The 25,643-nt window shown below is 35.9% G+C and overlaps 1 protein-coding gene and 1 long non-coding RNA gene across 2 annotated transcripts in view; one reads left to right on the forward strand and one right to left on the reverse strand.

Moving 5' to 3' along the window:
* Positions 1 to 25,643, forward strand: part of LOC128914504 (uncharacterized) — a 213,079-nt gene that overhangs the window by 2,170 nt on the left and 185,266 nt on the right. The window lies entirely within an intron of this gene.
* LOC128914503 (homeobox protein CDX-4-like) lies at positions 8,810 to 17,082 on the reverse strand. Its single transcript, XM_054213541.1, has 3 exons — positions 16,653 to 17,082; positions 11,510 to 11,655; positions 8,810 to 9,016 (listed from the first exon to the last, which is right to left on the reverse strand). Exons 1-3 carry the CDS (start codon positions 17,080 to 17,082, stop codon positions 8,810 to 8,812), a joined length of 783 nt encoding a protein of 260 aa, XP_054069516.1.

Consider the following 25,643-nt stretch of genomic DNA (forward strand, 5'->3'; position numbering starts at 1 on the left):
GCCTGTACTTCTTGATTATCATCACTATTTCATCTGGACCATGGCTTTGCAATACTCCCATTAATGGAATTGTGAGTACATCAGTAGCAAGGATTTCTTGTCATGGAAAGTAATACCGAAGATTTCTTCACCACTTGTAACAGCATCTCTGGACCCTTATGAATTGAGAGATCCCATCCCTATTTGCTAAAGTATGTGTGGTTTTGCGTGTGTATTTTTATAAAACTAAAACGACGCTGGTGGCGATTCCATCGATATAAAGTATTTGGATTTCAGAATAGTTTTCTGTAAAAAATGTCTCACTGCTGAAACTAAGCTGTTTTGAGATGGAGAATAGTTTAATGAGCAGTTAAATGATAGAAAACAAAAGATAGTGATGAAGACAGTCCTCCTAACAGGGAAAGATTACTGAAATAGTCTAGCAGCCATACGTGCTGTTCAACGTGATTATAAATTTTTTGGAATAAGACAGTGACAAAATTTGACAATGAGATGTCTCACTGTAATTTGGGAAAACTGACTCCGTGCTGCACAGGGCTAGGGAGAGTGAGGGAGTTAACCCTATTTCAACCTTGCCTGACAATTTATGCATATTGCTCTGCAAAACACTTAGATACATAAGTAATCCCATGTATGGGTAAACCATGGGAGCAGTTACAGATAGCTAAGGAGCCGTCCGCAGCCTACTTATGTGAATAAATGAGACCGAAAGAGGCAACTTGTGAGGGTTGTAGTCTGGAACTTCACCTGGTCATGACACTGTGCCCTACTGACACGATCCAGCTTTCACTGGGCTAAGTGCCTCTGCACTGACTTGGGATGTGGATCACGCCCTTTAAGAAGATTTGGGCTAGATTTTTTGAGAGTGCTTAGGACCCCCCTTGGATGCTGTAAAGCCAAGCCTGTGTCCTGTTCCTTGCATGTGTTCAGTTTTTTTTCAAATAAAAAACTGTTGAAAATTTTAGAAGGACGAAACACAGTGAAAGACAAGCTGTATGTGTACTATAAAGTGAAATAAAGAAACCATGTACTTATCTGCAAGGATTTACAACTTTAACGTTAGATATGACAATGATGAGATGGATGCAGGTGGGAGGGAAAGGTGTGGCGAACAGTGTGAGATCCAGCAGCATTACCATACATGTTTAATTGAATAAGCTTACATTTTAATGCAACTTGTGTTCTAATTTAATAAATAAGCTAATGTTAGAGACATTTAAATGGACAGAAGTGAGCATTTGCTGAAATTAAGGACTGAGTTTGGTTAGGTGCTCAAAGAGGTGGTAAAATAATTTGCTGAACTGAAGTGTAAAATGAGGAAGTGTAGAGTTTTGGCATAATATACTGCGTGACATCTTTATAATGAGTATCTGAGGTATTAGCAAACCAAGAAAGGAAGTCTCTAATTGAAAGAGATACTGTGCTATACTAGCTTCATATTTAATGTCATATGCTTTTTAATTAATATGTTGAAGTCAAAGTTCAGCTGAAGTTTCAGTAGACTCTGTTTTTTTTTTAATGATTCTCTCCTGGCAGGAATGATGACTATCTATCTGGAGTAAAAGTAGACCATTTTAGAAAAACACCTTTTGTAACCTGTATCTGTAGTTGAAGAATGCCTGCTTAGTATGGAGTTTCAGATGTTTTTTCAGTATGATTTATGAAACTTTATAGCTTCATAGGAAGAAGTATTTAGATGGCTCGTTTTCAGTATTTTTTTAGGATGCCGTTTATTAGATGAAACAATTATGTCATAAAAACTGAATGATTTGTGGAAAGATGATGGTCTCTGGCTATGTGTATCCATCAAAGTCACTTCCTTTATTGGAATAAAAAGTGTTTTTATATAGAGAATGAAGCACAAAAAGAGTGGAGGAAAGATAAGGACGTAAAACAAAGCACTGTATTAAATAAAAGCACTGCTGACAGGACATAGAAGGTGAATGCTGGTGTGGGTCTGAGAGATACTGTGTCTTATTCCAATATATTTTTTTCTTATTTGTTCCATATAAATCTCCACCACACAGTCATTATTCAGAAGAAAGAATACGCAACAAGAGATGTCATGTTGGCTGGTATAATTCACTCATTTCACACAGTTAACATGTTTCAGCAAAGGAAAAGGTTGTTGGATAACAGGAATATACTCTTGGAGTTTGGAAAATGTATTTTAAGGCTGGTGGATGAACCATCATGATTCTTGATCAACATTGGCTTAAGAAGTGGAGGGGATTCAGAAACTTCGGGGCCTCACTGGAGATGCGAATGCTTCTAGTTTTGATACAGCAGAAGTATTCTCTTCTTCCAAAAGAGTGAACAGAATAAACAATATTGGACCTCACCTGTAAGGTCCCCCCCTTCCTGAGTCAGTTTATACAAGCTGAGGTTACTGATTCCTTTTTGAGAGGGAGAGAGGGGGAGTTAAGAATACAAGCTCTTGAGAGTTTTTTGTTGGTGCACTGTGTGTAACCTGTACTACAAACCACAATTTTGCAAGGTTGTCCTTTTACTTCAGACCTAGGGCAGGTTTACTCCTGAATATAGTGATGCGTGCTTAACTGCAGAGTTTTTTAACATGGAAATAAGTTTACCAGTAACTGAGATTAGGATGGTTCTAATTGCATACTGAATTTTGCGGCATAAAAAGTGACTGCAAGCATGTTTTAATGACCTTTATCATTAAAAAGTTGCAACATTTTTACAGTAACATTTTTAAACAGCTTTTAAACAACATGATAACTCATATCAGAGCTTGAATTTCTTTATCAATTCTGAGCTTTGTTGCAGGAGGCATATGATTCCATGACTTTCACTAATGCAATTGGGAGACCTGTGCTTCTGAACCCATATTGATGAACCAGCTCTGCAGTACTGGAAAGCTCTGCCCAGGTCTCCATTAAAATGTTTTCAGCCATTTTGGAATTTTGAAATACTACTGAAGTGTTGTTTTTCCAGTAATACAGGCTTGTTTCCCAAGTCGAGAAATGATCTGATTGAAGTTATTCCATGAAAAACAGACAAGGGTTTAGTGGGGAGAAACCTTAAGAAGCTGGACTGTTCCCTTAATAGCATCTGACGCATAATGAAATTTGGGAGGCCTGCATGGCTGCATCACTCAAGTTGGAATTGTGTCAAAAGCTGAAAATTCAAGACTCTCTTGTGAGGTATGTGTCTGAATTTGGTTTTGTCCTTTCATCCTAAGTTCTTGTTGCCCCAGTTCAGTCATACAGTGAGATGGGGAAGATATGTTTGTTGCTGCTCTGGTTACTGCTGCGGTGTTTGGCTTTCAGAGCTACAGTTATAAGGTGGCAGCATGCCAAATGCATGCAGCTAAAATTGTGCATCTTCTTGCCAGTGTCTTGAGCAGAACTTTGCCTCATTCAGGGAAAGTTGCACTGGCTGTTTGAATACTGGTATCAAGAACAGATTTCAGAGAGGAATCCTGCAGCCTCTAGAAAACAACCACGTGAAATGTTGAGATTTTTACTGGCCTGCTGTTCTATATCTCATTTCTTTTTGAGGTGTCCGTAGGCAGTGTTCTATGTTTTCACCCATTTTGATGTTTCACATTTTATTTGCTCTGCTTTTGATATCTGGGGCAATAGGAAGAATATCAGGCTCTAGGGAGTTTCAGTTGATGGATCAAGGTATTAAGTTGATAAGAGTTGATAGGCATTTCAGACATTTTTAGTCTCAATTGCACATGAGAAGCAGCAGCTAATAATGGGTTTCGGATCCATGATTACAACTTGGCCATCTAGCATTCAGCCCCCTGTTGAGCCATTCACCTGTGATAGTGTTTTTCATTCTTAAATTACGAAACCTTTACCCAAAAGGCATGATACCATATGCTGCAGATACTTACAGCAGGATCATTAGTGTTTAGTGCATCCATGGAATAATAAAAATTGTTCCTTCAATGCCAATAATATTTTATTTAAAAAATAATATTAACCACACGTTTTAAGATTGTTTGATAAGTACCTGAGGCTTTCTTGAAATAACTCCCAAATGTTAGCATTACCTACTAGTTTCCTCTTTGGGAAATAAAGGCGTAACTTTTGACTGGGAACTGTAACCAATGTATAGGTGATCCTGTTTAATATTGTGGAATTTATATGAGAAAAAGACCCTGGTAGTTGCTGTGGTTTTACTTGTTGCATTTAGCAGGATTCTTTTTCCGTTTCCAGGTGCATCCAGCATCTCATTGCAAGTTCATATTTTTTTGTTTAGAAATAGAAATGTGTAACTCATTAGGCAAATTTGGATATGTTCATTTGTTGAAGTAAGGCAAGTCAAGAGTGATGTGAGAGGTTTAATGAAACTATTTTTGTGATACAAATATTTTGTAATGTCTAGAAGGATTTTGGCTTTGTGCAGGGGTCTGCAGCTCTGTGCTGTTTATACTGAAAATGCCTAATATAGAGGTAGATCAATTTTCAAAAGTAATCTTAGTTTCAAGATGTTGTCAAGTTTCTGATCCAGGTTTTTATTTGACCTGTATTACTACTACAAGCTGCCAATTAGGGGTTTAAGTTATACTCTGTTCTCTGTAAATTATGATTTTTTAAAGTATCTTGTAATAAGGTCCTTTCCAATTTCTAGTCTAAACTATCTGTCATTACTGTAACTACAGATAAGTCTGTAATTTCCTTTATTTTGTCCCACAGATCAATATTTAGAAGTTAGTTAGTGAAACCAAATCACTGTCGTGCTACAGGGAGTCTCAGCAGGAACAGTTTGTGGTAAAGTGTGTTCCTTCTTCATTAAGTATTTATAGATAGTGAGACTGAGAAAGGCAATTGTTCCCAAAGCTCTGGCACCTCTACAGTGTTCTGATAAGAATAAAGATGATTCAAATAAATGTCAGAAGGGATTTGCTGGCTGCTGGAATCAGACAGTTGTACGATGCAGAAATTTCTTTTGATATCAGCATGGTGTTAAAGTGGCTCACTACTTTGCAAACTTGAAATACCAATCAAACGGCTGAATTTAAACAGTGTGATGGTTTTCTATTTACATAAAGAGAAAAAGACAGGAAACTGAGAGAGCTTGGGGAAAATACCCACTGGGTGAGAAGGATCGTGTTTGATTTATTATTATTTTAATTGCCTAATGGTGCTAAGGGAGAGTCTAATTAAAGTCCCCGGAGAAGTCTTCAAAGGAGGAAAGATAAATATTGGAAAATGTTATTTATAGCCTTTAGTGTTTCTTCTCACCCACGTAAATACAAAAATGAAATACAAGGGCTGGATCACATCTTCTGAAGCTTTTCTTTTACATAGGCAATGTAGAAGAGTCAAACACAGCTGTCCAGAAAATAATAGCGATGTAGGGACTTTGTAATAGCTGTGTTGTCTCCACCCAATTGCACATCCTGATTCCTGTGTTCCCGTGCTGATCTTGGCAGAACGTGAATATAGGATGGACTGCTGTCAGTTAAAATGTGCCAGCATGTAGGTCTGAATTGTGTTTTGATTTGGGATGATGTTTTCTGGCAAAAAAAATAGCACAGGCTACAGTCAGCTACAATGTCCAAACACTGTCAGAGACAGAGTAAGAATTTTCTTTCAGCTGCTTGCCATTTTCCCCTCTTTATGGCTTACCATCCTCCTGACCTGGTAATATGACTGCATATTTAATTGCTCTGTCATCAAGTTTACCAAAAATTATGCTAGTTAGTCTAAAAGAATTTCATAATATATTTTCCTTAGATCATTTTGAGAAATAGCTGTGCCACTACACTTAGATTTAAAGGGACATTATGATCTAGATGAGGGGTAGTTTGCACAGTACAAATAGGGGGAATAACTTCTTATTTGACTTAGCTGTAGCCAGAGAAGATAATCTGATACAGTTTTTAGGCTTAGAGGTCATTATCTAGTGCACAAAAGAGACTATCCCTCCCAAATATTTATTAATATATGGTTTGAATACATTTAAAATAGACCTGATAGAAAAAATTCAGGATGAAGACCATGAAAAAGGAAAACACTTTTTATTGTCAAGACTGATTTTAAACATTTCATAGGAGGTGCTTTGTATCCTATTCAAAGTCCCGTTTGACATCTAAAATAGTCTCTTTTAAGATGTTTCCTTTGTGAACAGTGGTTTTTCTGAAGTACAGTCAATGGCTTCAGTGGCTCTTCTGCCTGGTTTGTCAGAACAGCATGGTGTTTCCTGACTGTCTGGCAATTCAAAAAGATACACTGGAGCTTGTTTAGAAACAGCAAGATGATAATTTTGAATATGTTGAATGTGAACCTGGTAAATAACCATGTAAGTTTTTTATTTCAATTCTGATATAAATTAGAAAGAGAAATTTTAAGTTAAGCCATGCATTTCTAGTATACAAATCTAATGAATGCTGTGTTGTATGTTATAGCTTCTTTACTTGCCATTCTTCCATTTTGATTTGAAAACTGATCACAGAAAAAAAAATCTGGAAACTAGAAAAAAGCTTTCTCTCACTCTCCATTTCTCTGTCACTGGTAACCTTCACAGAAGCCGTTGCCTGCTCTTCCATTGAGGTAGGCCTTCTGATGATTTGAGATTTAGGTAACAAGGTAAAGGTCCTCTTCCCTTTTTTCTTGTATGTCTAAAATATTGTGGCTTCTTTCTTCATGAGTTTCTTGGGAAATTATTTTATCTTCTACATCCTTCATGTAGAAAAGGACAACACAGGTAGAGGGGCTGGTGGAACTGGAAAAACCTCCTCTGCCAAATCAGTTATAGAGCACATGTATGGATTTCTTTGAATGAAAAGCAGAGCAGAGCAGCATGTGTGTGCCTCTCTGTCTGCTAGAATGTATACTTCTATTAATATAAACAGACCTGTTTGTGTGTGTATTCTACAACATGCTGCTCTGTCTTCTAAAATGTCCATGCAATCACATAACAGTATAATATCAGTGAGCAGTTTTAGAAGATCCTGAATTAAAGCCATGCAGATGTAGTCTCAATTTCTCATAGGGTTGAATTTTATACGTATTTATATACAGCAGATTTTCTGTTTACAGTTTGTTTGCATTAAGATAGGCCCATTTATTTTAACCATATGAATAGCAGATTATTAGAAATATATTGGAGAACTAACCACAAAATGCTTACAATCAGTAAGATCTTACCCTGTGTTACAGATTTTCTTCCTAGTTTAGCTTAAGACATTTATGTTTACAATTATGTAAGTTAGTATTTATTTTTGAAGACTAATAGAATTACTTTCATGGAGTTGCTCTAACAGAGTTATATTTGAATAATTGGGAAACAGTGAAACATGTCTTCACATTTATCTAATTTATTGAATCCAGATAATGCTTTGACAAGTTCTGTGTTGCTCAGTGCATTATCAATGCTCATTGACACTAAGAAAAGCAGAATTTGATCTGCTGTTTCTGAGACCAAGAGTTTGCTATTGTTGAAATAAGTGTTGCATGACTTTTCATATGCCTGATAATGGTGTTTTATGTTTGTTTTCTTCTGTTTTTCCTTTTTATTACCTTTGCTTCTGATGACCTTTTCAGTAATATTAAATTTTTCCACTACAGCACTTACTTGTATGGTATCAAAAGCTCATATTGTGAAATTCCAAAGAATAGTACTACTAAAGGGTTTGGGGATTTTTTTTAGTGCTTAGAGTTCTCTTTCTACTTCTTCCAGACTCATCAGTTGCCTTCTACATAACATTGCTACCTTCTCACCTGCCAACATGGACTAATAATTAAAGCTAACCACACTGTGAACATGTTTATCCTGAGTTTGTGCTCTTTCAGGAGCGCACATGGAGTGAATACTTCTTTTGTTACATGTTTTCTGTGACTTCATGAATGCTAAGGCTGCTTGATAACAGCTTTGAAATACGGTGTCAGCTACTTTGGGATATTTCTTGCCTTTAGCCCAAAGTAAGTGTCGTATATAAAATCAGTGGCTCAAGATTGCTATTTCACTTAAAAGGTTTAGAGACCTTAAACAAATTCATTATTTGCTTTTTGGTAGTTTGCTAGTAGTAACAGTTCTGTTTCCATTACTTTTGTGCTCATATTTTTAAGCAATAATATGTGCATTCTTTGAAGATTGAAGTAATACTTATATCTTCCAAACTGTTTGGCATTTACTAATGTGCATGACAAATTGCTGCATTTCTTACAATTGAACAAATCTTGGCAGGTTTGGTGTGATATTATATATCTGTAACTATTGCTTAGGAGATTGGCAGACTTGAACACAATTACATAGGGCAAAGAAGATTTGTTTTATTTAATTAAATGTAATATGTTGTTATAGCAACCTTGTTGTGTTTCTTGAGTGTTTAAAAGTGTTTTAAATGTTTTTCTTGTTTTCAAAAAGTAGCGTTCTCTTCAGTACACATAAGTGTGAATATTTATTAACATCTACAATTTACTCTAATTATATAAAATGTAACAAACCAAATAGACCCAGCATCTTATATTTTATGCAATAGTACTCTATTTTAAAATCAGGTCACTTAGTTTTTTCTGTGTGTATATATATGATCAGACTAGAACTACGTTTATTTGAATCTTTAGTTGTATCATTAGTTGTCTGTGTCTGAAGCAAATTACCTCCTACTCAAAGATTTTGAGTGATGAATCTTAGTGCAAGTTCCCTGAGATTTCTATAATAATTAAAATATATTGATAATAGTCCCAGATCCTGTACTTAGAAATCAGCTCTCTGAAGACAGTAAAATCAGAGTGGTCCTTTGCAAAGTTGAGTTGTCAAGGGAGGATGGGGAAATCCATTCTTGCTTTTTCTTTTTTCCTCTTTTTATTTTTTTTTTAATCTCTGTTCATTCCGAAACTATGACTTGATGAATGTCATTAGGCTGTAATCCATTTATTCCATGGGGTGGTGGGAACAGAGAGCTAGATATTTCATTTGGACTGAGTGAACCAGAGTCACTCTGAGCTGAGCCCCCACTGCCATCAAACTGAGATATTTTCTTCTTGATCATTTTTCTTTCTTTCGCGCGGCGATTCTGGAACCAGATTTTCACCTGCAGTTTTATGAACGATATCTGATTAATTCAAAGTAGTGGTCAACTTTTTACACTAATCATAGCAATAAAAATACAGCTATGTTAAAAAAAATATAAAAATCAAAACAAAGAAAAAAATCCCCAAACAAACAAACAAAAACCCACAAAAACCATAAACCCCAGAGAACAATGACAAAAAACAAAACAAAACACTGGATTTATGCAGCAAAAAATTTTTTTGTTACTCTGTATTTGTTTTCTGCAATATAATCAATAGAAAATTAGTTTCTTTTCTTAGACCTGGTGTAAAGTGAACTTGCTGTGTTATATTTAGGAACATAGGAATCAACTTACTCATTTAGACTCAGGGTCCACCTAGTTCATCATCTAAGCTTTGGCAGTGATGTATGTCGTACTTTAGGAAGATGTTAATTATGGAATAATTCTGCAGATTTATTTATCATCTGTGTTATAGATTAATTCGAACTCAAGTAGCGAGGGTTCTTTTTTCATTTATATTGTGAGTGATTTTTGTGTGTACGTATATTACATATTTTAAAAGATTTGATTTTTTTATATGTATTTTGCAGATACGTATGTACTATGTCATGTGTATAAATAGGTATATCAGCATTACTTAATGACAGTGAATTTCCCAGGCTAATTGTGTTTATGTAAAGACTCCGATCTGTTTGAAATCTACTTTTAGTTTAAGCATCTATATTTTCTTTCCTTATGTGGAATGAGTAGAATACACTGTTTGTGTTTTCCTTATCATTAATTTTTTGTGTTCTTACTCTACGATTTTTGTTATATCCTTTAGGTTTGTGGAATACAATATGATACATTGCTTTGTATTAAAAATCTCATTATTATTTTCTAGTTATTTTTTGTTACCTTACTGGTAATGACAGCAAGAAGCATTTAGCTTTGTCTGTTGTGAGCCTTGTAGAAATTCAGATAGATTATCTATTTTGTCTACATTATACTTGAAGGAAATTTACCTAGTCAAAAATTGGATTGCTTTAACAGCAACAACTATGTAAAAGCAAAATGCTGATCATGCCGTATCGCTGGTTACTCCAGGCATGTCTGTGTTCTAAATCAGCCAGCCTGCAGAACATTAAGGTGGAGGTTTTGAATCTTTCGTAATTGTAGTTCTCTGAAAATTTTCCAATGCAGCTATATCCTACTGCGTAGCAAACTTTAGACCTCTTTTTGTAGTTACTTTCTGGGGACACTTATGGTGCATGGAGTGTAATCTATTTACTATTTGGGTCTGAGATTAAACATCACTGTACTACTTTTATAAAAATCCAGTGCTTGATCCTAAAATACAATTGTTTATCTATGCATCCTTACGCTTCCAGCCTCAACTGGTCCCTCTCTATTCCATGTTCTTGCACAGACTGAATGCCAAAGCAGAGGAGGCCACTGAAAGAGGAGAATATTTTAGAGAACTCAATGTGTATATTCAGAAAGAATCAAAGTTTGTAAAATTCTGAAAAGAAAGATCTCTTGTTTAAATTTACCTGGGGGCAATAAATCTGGTTGCTAAGGTATAAGATGCCTTATTCAGTATCGTCAAATCTTCCCTTATCCTCCAACTGTAGCAGAACCATTGAAATTCTGTTGTATAAGGAGGGTTGGATTCAACAGTTACTATATTTGCAGACTGTGTAGATGTGCTTCCTAAGTGTGCTTTCCAACAAATTGATTTTAGGAAATTCTTTATCTAGTCTTTGTATGAACACAGCTAAGATACATGGGCTCCTGCTCAGGAAGCTCTTTATTCAGGACAGCTTAAATATGTACTTGATGTGAATGAATGCAGAGCTGCTTTCCAAAGAAGCAATGGGTCTGAGTATGCACTTGGCAATTCCCTGAGTGGATAGTCTTGGATACATATATGTGTATAATAGGCATAAAAATTTGGCACCAAATTTTATAGCCTAGAGCATCCTGTATATAGTGGGTGTGAACTACTGCTATAGATGAAGTACCTGTGAACATAATAGTAAGAATTTTTAACAAAAAATAGATAGATGTCTTGTTTGATTGCTCTTTGAATGCTGAGTTTTCATTTTCCTGACTTACAGCTGAAATAGATCCAATACTTTAGATTTTTTCTGGCCATCATTTTGTGTGATTGCAGGAAATAAAATGGTGAATGTCATAACTATTGAGGAAATAGCTAAGATAATGTTAAGCTGAACTGTTTAAGTTCTAGCTATCTAGCAAGCTGTTATGCACATAAGAATAAATACTTTTTCTAGTATAAATTAATTCCTAATGTTTAATTACCCATAATTGGAGGTTTCTTTCAAATTAGCCTATTTATTAATTTGTATTTGTGTAGTGTGTTCTCTGTGTGCCAAATATACTCAGAAACTATATCACGGTTGCCTTTGCAATACTTGTGGGTACAGAATGTGAGTGTTGCTCACATCCCCTGGCAGTAACAGTGTCTGGTGAATGGGTGTGTACAAATGATGGATAATCTCTGTGTACCTGTCTTTCAGATAGTCCCAGGTTTGCTGCAAGTTCTGACTTTCTCCTTATTGTAATATATCTGTTGCAGTGAAATTCCTTCTCTAATTCTAGTCTCTGATGGTCTGTGTAAACAACTCGGTACTTTTCTTTTGTTCTTGTTTTACCTGTTTAAGAAAGAAATATTATTAATATGTTGAACTTTTTTTTCTATAGCATCTTTCTTTCAAACATCTCAAACATTGTACAGAATCAGTTAAACTATAGAGTACTTGCATGGCATTGTTTTCTGTGTTACAGAGAAGGAATATGAGGTGCAGGGTGAATCAGTGAGTGAGTATTGTTATCACAACTGTCTTTCCCTCTTTATCTCCCTCTCCCTGTAAACATACATTTAAATGTAAAGCTCTTAAGTGAAAAACACCCTGAAGGATCTTAAATAATTCATAGCAATACATAATTGGTGCTGGCTATATTTGATCTCAAAGGGGTTTCATTTCAGAGCTCATTGAAGTGAATTCCGTGTATATGTGGGCATAAATACACAGAATTTCAAGACTGAAGTTCAGTCACAATTTGTTTAGCTGTACCGTGTCCTAATTCTTTGTTTGCGTTTTTAAAGATCACCTCTCTAACACAAAGAAATGACCTAGTAGAAGAGCTTTAACTTTCTTATGTGGCCACAGGACATGCTTGTAAGTTCAAGAATAACTTAAACTTATTTTTTTCAAAAAAGTCCAGTGTTGCAAGATGCTGAGTGCCTGTAGAAGTATTCCTGTGGGTACTCTGTGTGCTGAGCTTCCTTTCAAGTTGAAGGCACTTGGCAGTTTTTAAGACGAGGCAATAAAATACTTGTAAAAGGATTTCAGTATCATCCTCTCTCTATTGCAGAAAAGAAATATTCTTAGAGATATTGGATAAGTACTTTTAAGAGAAGCAATATTTGATGTTTAGAAGATATCTCTCATTTCATAGAGTTTTTAAAACATTTCTTCACGTAATAATAATACAGAGACATCACTTTTCAACTTATTTGTTCTCCTTTGCACTTTCAACCGCCAACTAGATAGTTTTCCTTTTCCTTCTGATCTTCCCAGGTTTTTTTTGATGTGAGTTTTCTGGGACAAACTGTAGGACAAAGACTCCTTTAAAGTGGTTCCCTAAAATCCATTGAGGTGTTAAGATGAAGCACACGCCACACAAAGGAGCGACAAGGAGATCTTATCAAGAACCCCTTTCACATTCAGAAACACAAGCCAATTGGTTTGGAATTTACAAGCCCTAAACAAATGTCAGACTCTTTCATCTTAGCAGAGGAAAAAAGGACAGAAATAGATGAAGGAATATTTTTTCCTGTTCTCTTTAATTTTGGACCAATACTGAGGATAGACTGCAATATTTTTATCTGAAGGCTAGAGGTAGACGTATCTTAAGACATACGCATAATTAAGGATTTTTTCCCAAATTCTATGCCACTTTGACTTCTAGTGTACAAAGCTTTCCTGACGAAATTTGCAGGACTAAAACAATCACCAAACTAAGTTTACTTTTTTTTCCACGGTACAAATTGTTGGCTTTGAAATATTTGTTCTAAGTGATAGTTATAATGTTTAACAATAGTATAGATATTCAGGTTCCTTGTAAACCGAAGGCTTAGAAGGTAATCTTTGAAAAGAAGTTAAAATTCAACAGGGTTATTCCGGCTTCACTATAATCAGCAAATATAACCATGATTTGAGGGGGTGGAGAAAAAGAGTAGTTTTCCCCATTCCCCTTGGTCATAAAATTCACAGAGCATTTCTTCTGAAGACAATAAAGCTAGGAGAAGGCCTCTTTATTTGCTGTGAAAATCATCACCCTTTCCGGCAATATAACTCCTGAAGAAAAGAGGGAGAAGGAAGAGACAAGACTGCATATCAAAGCAAAGCGAAGTGTTGAAAGGGTCTGTTGCCTCAATATGACAGATAGGCCTCAAAACCTCAGACAATGTAGGCCAGTGGAAAATAGATGTCACAACTAGTTTACAAAGCAAAATAAATTAGCATTAGAGCAGAGGCCTGGCCTTTTTTCCTGCTTTTCTAGTTTGCTTTCTGCCTGTGTTTCTGCTGTGATGTAATCTGAATTACTTGTACATCACTGCTTGTTTAAACAAAGACATAAAATGTGTTGACTATAGTAAAAAATAAAAAAAACCTGAGGCTGATTTTGCAAAATACAGAAATTATGTTGTCCTCTTGTTTAGTCTCCTTAAAGTCCGTTCTCTTTCTGAGAAGGGTCACTCCCAGATGAAGTTTCATATAAATTTTTAAAAGATGTAAAATCTGTTTTCTGGGCCTGTGTTTAGATTCATTCTTTCAGTAAGTTTCATGCCTTGAAGGCTCGCTCGCTCTCATAAAATACACATTTTACACCGTTGATTACACAGGTTTTGGAAATGAATCGGTCTGAAGTTCTGCACTTACATAACTGAAGTTGATAGGGCATTTTGTCATTTATTTTTAGTAAAAACAGGATCAGACTGTAAGGAATTCTGTTTATGTTCTTTTTCTCATTTTGAAAGCCTGTCTGGGAATATATCTTTACCAGGCCCACTTTTGATGTTCGTTTCTTAAAATTTGCCTCATAAGCTTGCAATGTCTGTGTATTTGAAATAAAGAAAGGTTTGGTTCTGAATATTCAGTTATAGTCTTTTAGTAAGAGGATATGTAATTTCATATCAAATTTTATCTGTTGAAAGGCCACGGTACTTCCATCTTCATGATGTTGTTTTATCCTGAGGATTGATTTGGTCAGGTAAATTTTCATTTCACTTTTCCTGCAATTCAATTTTTTTTTATAAAATGCTACATACAAATGAATCAGAATGTAGTGTAGTTAATAGTGTCTAAATAGAGGGGAAATAATTCCCATTGACATTCCCTCCCCAAAAATAATTCCTATTGTCTTTAGAACGGTTTTCAGTAGGCTCCCTCATTTAAATACATGTATTTTGATTTCTTTTATTCCGTGTTGTTCACATACATCAATGTGAGTACACCCTACTAGTGAAGTTAAGGACATGCGCATAGTTATGTATATAAATATATTTTTACAGTTTAGTTTTTACAGTGATTCTGAAACTTTAGAGCAATGAACTGTATTAAGCAGCAATAATATTGAAGGGGAGAAACCAGTAGCTGATCTGATAGAATGAAAAATTTTATGGCAATATGGAAAAACAGAGCAAGTCAGTTTCAAAGGGTGGTTATAATAGCATCAAGTAAGTTTTCTTACATTATCTTCTAGTGAAAGCATTGGTAAGTTAGTATCTACCTGTTACTTGCATAATTTTAGCCTTGACATTATTTATTTGAATTTCATTTAATTTTTCACAATTTTTTATGTAATGGTATTAAAATTTGCCAGTTTTTATAGTTAACATTATTTTAAAAACACCAATGAAAAGACAAATCTGTTTGGTACTTTTCTTATTTTGCAAAATACCACATTTATGCTTTACTCTCCCAAACCCTTTTTTTAAGCTGGGTTGAAGTCTTGAGCCTGGTTCTCTGAAGTCCTGAGCTGTTTTTAACACTTCAAAGGATTGGGCTCTAGGAATGTACAGCCTCAGGACATGTATCTATTGACAGGCCCCGATTCACCTGTCCAGTAGTGTTCATAAAGTATTTCAGCATGTATGTAAATTCTGTGTAAGTGCTTTTGCAGACTAGAAATTAATTTAAGCACATAACTGCTTTTCTGAATTGCATATATATTTTATGAAATTGAGCAAGCGCATGAGAAACCTTTCAGGGTCTTTCATGTCTGCAATAAGTGTAAAAGTAGGATTTAGACTTGTAAGTCTGTTTTATTCTTTCAGAATGCTAACACATTTAAAATTCAGTGGCAGCAGGACAGAGGCAGGCTTGCCTCATTGACATTCAGTACTCTCAATTGAGTTTGGTCTACACTCAAGTCTTGCATCACTTCTACACCTGGAAATCTCCAATGATGTTAATGAAGTTACTGCTGATTTACATGAGTATACGTAAGGGGGGAAAAAACAGACTATAAATCTGCCTGACTTTGAAGACCTTTGTAGAGGCTCCAAGTGGAAGGATGGCATTGTGATATCTTAATGTTCACTAGGCATTTTATATTTAGTAACAGTGGGAAAACTGTGTATCTGCTTTATAACTAAGAAACAATTACCCGACTAACTTTACTCTTGAGAAATAACCATTTGAAGGAGGATTGGTTTTCTGTATCTTCTAAGATTGCTCCAATTGTAATTGCTCTTCTTTCTTTAGAGCATTGTCTTTGATGCTCTCTAACACACACTTACTACTTTTAACCTTAACAATAGATATAACAAACCTTGCTACACCCAATTTACACCTTGGGAATATACACCGAAAGGTCTGGCATGCAGCTTGTGACAAAACCAGACACATCAATGAGTGAAACAGCAAGAAAGTGATTTTTAATTGTGCAGTTGTGGTAAGCTGCAAAATTCTGGTACATGAGAAAAATATGTAAAACCGATTTGAAACTAAATGAAAAGGAAGTTTAACTGATGAGGTTCGCTGATGCGGTCTGCAAACAAAATAGTCTGCGCTGATCATTTGAAGCAGATTACTTCTCTAGGAATATTTCTTCTCACCTATTAAATCTAGATAGAAAAATAAGACACAGGAACAACAGCAGAAAATTGCATAATCCCTGTGGTTGTATCGGAGCACATAATTTTCTTTAAAGGTATTGAAAAGTCTGCAAAGATTTAAAAAGGCCAACCTGATTTTATATCAATATTTACCTTGAGGCACAAAATTTTTGCCTGTAACTGTTAAGCATTGCTGCATGCGTTATTCCATAACATTCTCAAGAGTATTGTGTTTTTCATCCAAAATGCTTTACAGAATGTTAGAACAAAGATTCCTGGGCTTGGGTGAGATGTAGCCATACCTAAACACAACAGCCATTCCACTATAGTAACCATATAAAGTCTTTATGTGATGAAAGTGAAACAAGTGCAAATTTAGTTAAAACTGCATTAAACAGCAGTAGGTTAAATAAATGTCATAAATGACCCACCATCCTATGTGCTTCAAGTAAAGTTAATTATTTGTAAGATCAGTGATAGCAGAAGATGCTTTCTCAGGTTGAAAGTTAGATATACACTTACCACTAGTGTTAGCTTGCACCGTTTTCCTCATCCATTCGTAAGAGCTGTGCCTTTGGCTGTTGGGAGAGATTTGCTGTGTATTAATTGTATCTACAGGAGGTAACCCCCCAGATCCAGCAGGATGGAGGGAGCTGTAATCAGCAGAAGTGTAGGAGACCTGTCCAGGAGAGGAGCCATTGATCTGTGCAGCAGCAACCGTGCTGGAAGGTCCTGGGCCGTAAGCGTTCCAGTCCTCCCTCTGTGGGCCATAGTGAGATCCCCAGGTTCCCGCAGGCTGTCCATGGGTGTCCAGAGTTGGCACATGATGATATCCCATGTAATCTGAATAGGGTGGAGTAGACACAAAGTTTTGCACTGGCAGGTTGTTGTTACCCCTTGCGGATCCTGGATACATGCTGTTCTCTTTCTCCAAGAGAGAGCTCACATACATGATTGTCACAGATTGTAAATACTTTGTCACAACATATTGTTCTTCCGTATTTTTTTCTTTTGCTGCTTAAAAATAATTGTGTTTGGTTTTCTCTAATAACGCCACTCTGCTTGGAATCTTCTACTTCATCCTCTTTTATTATCGACTGTGTTACCAGGTGCTGGTGGTAATGGTTTACCAAGATCTTGTCTGACGTCAGCCTAACTGCCTGCCTCATAATTACATTTACATTCAAATGAAGGGCTGACCAACCCCACCTTTCTGCTAGTTCTGGTGCTTTCTCTTTTAGAGAACTTTCATCTATCCTATTACCCTTCCCTGATATTCAACAGCAGTTCCAGTACTGCAAGATGATGCAACAGTTGCTTGTATTTGTAACTTAGTAAATAGACCTTTTTTTTTTTTTTTTTTTTTTTTTAAGAAAAGACAGTGGTAACTATAATAGCAATGTTTGGTGTTCAGATGAATCTTGTCTGAAACCTTTATGTTGTGATGTGTTACCAATCAACAAGTAAATCCGTTACTCTCTTGATTTCTTAGATACCAAAAGAACCAAACCACAACTCATTTTTACTTCTTAAATTAAGGGGCAGAGTCAATTTGAATAATTGTAAATTAGTAACTTCAGAATACAGAGCACCTTGTAAACAGCATGTCTTGAATATAACTGTTCCAAAATTTTTTCCCCCATTACTGATGTTTGTAAGTGGTTTTCTAGCACAGGATAAATTAAGGCTCTAACTGTAATGCACATGCTCACAGTCTCCCCATAACACAGTGATTTAAAGATCCCTTCATCTGGTGGCCATTGCAAACTGATAAATTTTAAAAAGCGAGACAGTAAATCTTCTGAACAAAGATGGTGCCAGAAGTACAGAGAAAATGACTGTAAAAAGTAGTGAAAAAAGCCTTTGATTAGGCCCAGTAATATTGTTGGCTTCTGTTTCAAACTGAAGACAGCCTTTATCTGCCTGAAAGGCTGGGTTCCTTCCTCTGAAACTGTCCTGTAGTCTGTTTTCAGTAGAGGCAGCTTAGGTAAGTGAAATCAGCAGGGAGAAGCATCTGGGTTATCAAGTTAGTGCATCAGAACTGCCTTGATGCTTTTTTGTAAAGTGCCTGACACATGAGTGCTCTATACGTTAATCTCAGTGTTCCCACTGAGAAAAATTATTCTGAAGGTGGTTTTATATGTAATTTCTAAGAGATTGATATTAACATGGGACAACTAAAGTATACCTTATAACTTGAGAATTGCCTCTTTATGGTTGTTTAGCTACAATTTGTAGAGTGAATTTGATATTTTTTTGTCTTGAATGGATTTCTTTGCAATGAGCTATTTGTCAAGGGGTATGCTTGCAAAAGAGGTGCAAATTGCAATGAGTTGTTCTCCCTTACAAAGGTGTGGTTTTTCATTCAGTATCCTTTGTATTTTGACACTACTCATATTCACACATCCCTTCTAATTCCAGCACTAAAGGATTCTAAGTGTGTACTTGAAGACAGGAAAGATATTCCTCTTCTGGTTTTTTGGTTTGCTTTGGTTTTTTTGAGGAAAGAATTTTTACTGAGAAGTGTAGCAAAATCTTTATAATTCATTTTGCTATACTTACAGATTTCTTTATTGATCCTTGGGATCCTAGGAATGTTGAATGTTGAGGAAAGCTGTATCATGGGATAGGACATGGAAAAAGTAAGGCCCTCTGTAATTGGTGTACCTTTATAAAAATAGACATTAAAAAAAGTAATCAGGAGAGACTCTTGTTTCCTTCATCTGGAAAGAAAAGGAATTGTAATACAATTTTTGAGAGCCCACGGACTTTCTGGTACTGATGTGTACTAAAAAGAACAAAGAACTACACTGAGCATTATCCAAATTAAACAGGATATATTTCCTATACTGGGAGTATCCTTGGACTTTTTGGCCTGTTTGTGAGCATTGTGCCAGCAGTTAAATTCTGATTTATTGATAAACGTGCAGAGTTGTCAGACACAGGCAGTTCCATAGGAGTGGGAAGCTTTGTCTCCATTGACTCTATCTGAAATCCATTGACATAGTACAAATGAACATTGGTTACTCATAGATTTCGGATCAGACATGTTGTTTGACTTCGACTCCAAAGCACACCATTTTCACATCTCAGTGAATGACATTTAATTTAATTTAATGCATGAGATGATGGTAACATTTTTAATCCCTGGTCTTCCTCTTTCTTTATGGGATGCCTCTATGTGTACCCCCCACAATTTCAGTATCACCTAATCCTATTTTTTGTATCTCAGAGCTTTATCCTTTATTCTCTGTTCTTCTTTTATCTTTTGTTTATGCTCCTCCTTTCCCTTTCTTGTTTTGCCTGTTCCATTATCTGAATTTTCTTTAGATCTATTTCAATTCTTTCCAGAACGTAATTAGATCAAGATACGCCGATGGCAAATTGCTACACTGATTTGATATCGGCTAACAATAGTAAGCTTTGAATAAGGCATTTTGTTTAAAAAGATTTACATAGCAGGATAAGATTGCTGGGTAGGACTGCAGATTTTTAACACTATAGTGAGAATAAGATAACTAAAATGGCAACATTCAAATGATCTGCTGCACTCTGACTCTTATGCCTCCCATTTAGAGTAACAGAACTGTGTGGATGTATTAAAAAGGAACTATACCTTTGCATGTAGTCTAGTAGTTTGAGGGTACCAAAATTTTGGGTTTTTTTGAGAGCTAGTTGGGTGTTAATCTGAGTCTGCCTTCCCAAGAGTCATTCTTGCCCATGTGCACGTCCTTCCGCTCAGATCTAGCATGTCAGTAGCTTCAGAGCCACAGAATCACTGCATCTTCAGCGTATAGCCGTAACTTACACTGTAGTTCCAGGAACAATTTTTGTGAGCATTGCTGTCAGAAAAAAGGAAAAAAAAAGTGAACTGCCCTTGCCTTGTCCATATTTGCAGTGTGAGGGGATGGCTGGTGATAGAGGAAAGGCTAGTGTGCTGCCTATGCCTGTGTAAAGTGCTTGTGGAACTGTCGTGTTACCATGGGCCCTCTCCTGAATTTCTGGGGTGGTGGAAAAGCAAAATCAGTTCTGAGGTAGTGGGCTAGACATCCAGAAATCTCATCCATATGGAGGCTTGTATTTATACCATTTTCTGCAGTGGGTGATAAAGACAGAAGAGGAAATATCTGTGTGATATTGGCAGCAAGAGTGCTGTGCTCTTTGGCAAACTTCATAGAGATGGATTGCCAGAATAACTGAACTCCAAAGTTATAATTTTCCTTTTTTTTTCTCCACCTGTTAAAATGCTATGTATAATTTATCTACTTAGCCAGTGTCCACAGGAGTTGCCTCAGTGTTTGCTGAAGTGAATTGTATGTGTGTAAAGTTAAATGTACTTTGAGATCTTTGGAGAAGAAAATTTTCTAGTTTTTTAACAAGTGGTTGATGAAAATCTAGGAATAATAACAAGTATGGTGATAACCGTTGGAACTATTAAAGTTTTGTTTGTACAGGCAATGTAGATGGTATGCTATGATATATGCACTGTTCTAAAGAGCATTTCCAAACCAGGTAATAATAATATAATCAGAAACATGCAATTAAATGTTTTAATGACAGCTATTATAACTGCAATTTCACGGGCTACTGGTAGATTAAACTGGCCTGTACAACAATAACTTACATTAAAGGTGTTCATAGCTGTGATAATTTTTATTAGGAACCCTTACTCATAAAGTTACTCTTCCTTTTATATGGAGATAAGAAGAAACAAATCCGTCCATCTTTGAAACTTGAAAATTATGTGAAATCTATCTGGGATTTTGTTTTTGAGGTGAAAAAAGCAGGTGTCCCCCTCTGGCTAAGGTGATAGAAATAGATATTTGTTTTCTTGCCTCCAGATGACCACTCTAATAACATATCAGCAATATCAGGTGTTGGAATGCCTGTACCTTTACAACTGCATGCTTGGAATTTCAATGGAATGGCTAGCTAAGGACTTTGTTAGTGAACTATGTATTGCTGATAGTTGTAATGCAGTATTTTGGAGGTGTTAATTGACCTTTTATTCAAGCTGGGCTTTGCATACACCTAAAATTCACCCACCCCTCCTAAAATTCATAGTCAGCTATATAAATCTTGAGGAAAGGTCAGTCAGGATGTGGGATGCTGTGAACTTAGGTCAGTTCTTTTGGAAAAAATTCTGCCTAGTCATTAAGGAAGGCAGATTTAAAATTTTAAATCATACAGCTAAAGAGACTGCTCTTGCTTTCACTGAAGCTTCTACAAACACAAAGCTTCTGAAAATTTTATTTACCCTTTTTAATTGGGCTGGTTTAATATGCAACACCCTAGTTCGGTCTCATTTTGAGGGCTTGAGACGCAAGCACATACCAAATTGTATCTCCATGTTGACAGATGTGGCACAGTCTAGAGAGCTGAATGAGCAATGCTAGCTGAACTATTTTCACCTGCTGAACTGAGCTCTTCTGGGGAAAAAAGAAAAAGGGATATATCACAAGTTTCAGTTCTGTACGGTGCGTCTCTCTCATCCCTAATGTGTATTTCTTTTTCGTAAGAGAACAACAGTAGAAATAAAAATGTCAGTTGTTCGTGAAGCCTTCCTCAGTGGTTTCATTTTTAATTCCATGCTCTGAAATTATGGTTGTTATCAAATCCTTTTGAAAAATGATGAAAAGTGACTTGTTGGGCGCATGGTCATTGTATTTACCCTTCTATCTGTTCCACTACTGCTTTTCTAATGGCTGCTAACAGTGGCTTATCTTTCATTTCTTAATGTTAAATTTTGCATTTTATTAAAAGTAGTGACAATATATTTCACGTGTGATCTGCATCAGTGTTGCATTTGCCAGGAAAGCATGGTCTGGAGCTAAAGGAGGGTCTTACTATTCTGAAATTTAAATACTTTAAAATCTGCTACAAAATCAATACCGACAGTAATACGAGTATGTCTTACTGCTCAACAGGCAGACTTAATATGGCAGGGGTTACAGAGCCTCCGCGTGAACTCTAGGTTAAATCAATTATTTTTAGCAGAACCATGAAAATGAACAGCAAATCCTCTATTGATATTTACTTGGTGTCCTTCCCGAGCCGTGTAGTGGAGGGCTCCCAGTTACCGTAACTAATTCATGCTGGCCAGAACGTAGCTAGATGGGATTATTGGGTGCTCACTAGTGAGTCCTTGAGACATTCTTTGTGTGGTCTTTCGATCATGAGATGGCAAGGGAACTGATTGCCTTTACTGTTTGCCATTCGTGCCATACGCATGGTTTATATTCCTGGCAGACTGGTGTTTCTGTTGCACAAATTTAACTCTTCTTTCATACTCCCAGATAAGAGAGATTATTGTTTATATAAAGTCTGTCCTGTTTTAGAGTGACTGTATTTTATTGTGGCTTAGAAGACCAAGAACACACAGGGTCTATCTTAATTAAGCCTTTCCATTTATTGTGATACCTCTTAGAACAGAGTTTGTTACAAAATTTACAAGAAAGTATTTGTGCTCTTTGAGTATGAAAACAGCTGGCAAACATTTTAATCATAAAATTGTGCCTATTCTTCTACATAGTGAGGTTTGCACAACATTGTGTCCCGCTAATAACATCCAGTGCCATTCCAAAATGTGACAGGTGTGTAAGTCATTCTCAGGGATGCATCATTTCAGTGTACGCTCTGGGTGTAAAAGCTTGGGTTGGAGTAAGCCTGTAGTGCACACGCAAACTGAATAAGGGTGCTAAAATAGGAGTATGCTTTTTAGTTTTTATGTTAGCATCCAGAATGAATATATTTTTGAATCTACTCCTTGTGTAGAAGGTAGGACATACTCGATGCTCTCTCATATTTACATTAATGCTTGCATAACCCCTAAGCAATTGCAGATACTGCATATTTGAAGTTTTTTGGTTTAGAAATGACATTTTGAATTGTATATCTTGCCTAGTTGCATGAAGTTTTTTTAGAAAGTCTTGTTTGCTATGCTCTTCTTGATCTTTTTGTACCATATAGATCGCAAGTCTCACTGGGTAACGGGGTTTAAAGGTTAGTGAATTCCTCTGAAATTTGGATATACCTTGATCATTCTTTTAATCACAATTAGGATTAAGGGCTTAGTTATTCTTGTGATGTAGTCTAAGGTATGCTTTTCTTCTTCAAGGCACTTTGCTAACAACCAATCAATCTTCACAGCAACTCTGCTTTAGTGTTCCTAGTTTTTAGATGTGATAAAAGTGATAGGTTATATGATATACCCAAAGTCAGGAAGAAAGTATTATTCTGAGGACTGTCACCAGTATTTCATGACTCACAATGTTGGACCAAAAAGCTTTCAGTTGATTTGGCTCCAATTTTAAGTCTCATTTTTAATTATACACAATATGGCATCTAAGCAACAGGACTACACAAGCTTCTTAGAGAAAAATAGCTTTCTTTTGGTTTTGGTGGGCAACTGTTTAAAGGATTAAAGCACACTGAAAATATTTAGTTGAATATATTGCTGGTAAGTTTGTTGTTTTTTTTTTTAAATGTACTACTTAAAACAATCACTGGCATAACTAGAAGGTTAATAATCTCTAAGGTATTGCCCTGGTTTATAGATACTGCTTTTGGAGCAATAAATTTTAACCTTTGAACGTGTGCTTCTGCAAATAAAATCCAGCCTTATTTTGTGTACTTAACAACTTCTGATTGGAAACACATAGCAACCTATAGCAAGCATGCTTTCAGCAAACTGGAACAGAAATGAGGCAGATCTTCAAAGTGGTCACTTATCTTCCTCAATAACTCTTCTACATGTAAACAAGATAAAACAGGTCGTTTTTGCCAGATCCCCCTCTCTTTGAGTGATGTTTAAATAATTTTAAAGAGAGAGAAGTTGCATTCGATACATTTCTTTTCTTAAAGTTCTTTCTTGAAGGACTTTTTTCTTTTTCCTTTTTAAAATTTTAATACAAAATTAAACTATGTCATGGAAATGTGATTAAAATAGGTAACTATGAACTTGATCCTGCAAAACCCTAGGGCCAGGGTTCTGGGCACTTAGCTAGAACTAGGTCCTGAATTATTGTATATCAGTACAAAAGACAAAGTTTCCTCCTGAATTCTTACCTTTCGAAAGTCTAAGTCTGGAAATTTTTATTGATTTGTCTCTAGTATGCAAGCATAATTCTGTTTAATAGGCCAATGAGAGGATGCTTTTCTCCTTGAACCTTTTTCAGTCTCTATTAAGTTAAATATATGTGCATGTGTGTGTGCTAACCGTAGGCAAAATATCTCTAGCATTTCCCTCTGTAGACAGAATGGCTGTTCTGTGCATTTCCAATGGATTCCTCTTTTGGACACATCCAATGGGTATGTCTTTTGGGAGAGCAGTGTTTTGGTTTGGTTTCCATGCTCATCAATATGGATGGTCAATCACTTTTTTTCCCACATGCTATTTGTCATGTTCCGCTTTTCATAATATGTGGAAATCAGTAGGAGTCTTTCTGTTGCTGAACTTTGAATTGCAGTTTCTTCATCTCATTTGTATTACATATGCAAAGCTTCAAACTGCTGCTGCCAGCAAATGGAGCAGCATTGTGAAAGGAAAGAGTGGGAATTTTACAATGTAGGTACGCGTCTATTTAAAGTTGGAATTTTACTCCCGTTTTATGGTTGCAAGAAGGACTAAATAATAAATACAATTAAGAAATAGTAAAAACTGCCAGCTCCTTGAACCACCCTGCTCTTACCATTCTCCTCTACTTATGGTGGGCTTTTCTGCCATCACCCTACTATTAAATTTGATATTACAATTCAATAACAGATTAATCATGAAAATTTGCATGTTCACTTGCTACAGTAGCTGATACCACATTGGAAAATGATTATGAAAAAAGTCATTTATTTTAATGTTCTTTATATACAAAGTAATTTTACATTGCCAACACTTTGATGACCTAATAGTACTATTTGTTATAATTAAGGAAAAAAACCAAGAATGTAGTGCCTAAATGACTTAATGCTCCTAAGTCTTATTTGCAACAGTGACAGAGATATTTAAGAGGACACCTTGATGAAAATTAGCGAGGATAGGCATCCTAAATTTCTAAATTGCATTTGACAATGAGGGTATAAATTCCCAAATCACTTGTGTGCTTTAAAAATTTTCTCTTTGCAGACAAGTTGTGCACAAGCAATTGTTAGTTATCTTGGGAAGTAAATATCCGGATTATTCTGATTACCTACCAAATTCTGCTTAGTATGGAAGGGATCATCATTTTGGGAACTGAGACTCACTTAAGAAATGCTGAGAGCTTATATTTAAGTGAAATACTTGTTTGCTTTGTCTTCCATTAATTTGGCTTCTCAGATTTTTTTAGTATCACAATAGCTCTGAAAGCTAGACCAAATTTAAAATTAGTTGAATGCAATTATTGCATCTTTATCCATGGGCTATGCTGTCTCATGAAATGCAGTAACTTTCAAAAATACCTACACTTCTTAAAAGGATTCCCCTCCCCCACCCTTTTGCTTTTTCTTTTAGGATACAAAATGAGTCTGACATGATTGTTC

This window comes from Rissa tridactyla, chromosome 9, assembly GCF_028500815.1.
Source record: "Rissa tridactyla isolate bRisTri1 chromosome 9, bRisTri1.patW.cur.20221130, whole genome shotgun sequence".
In the NCBI taxonomy this organism is placed as follows: Eukaryota; Metazoa; Chordata; class Aves; order Charadriiformes; family Laridae; genus Rissa; species Rissa tridactyla.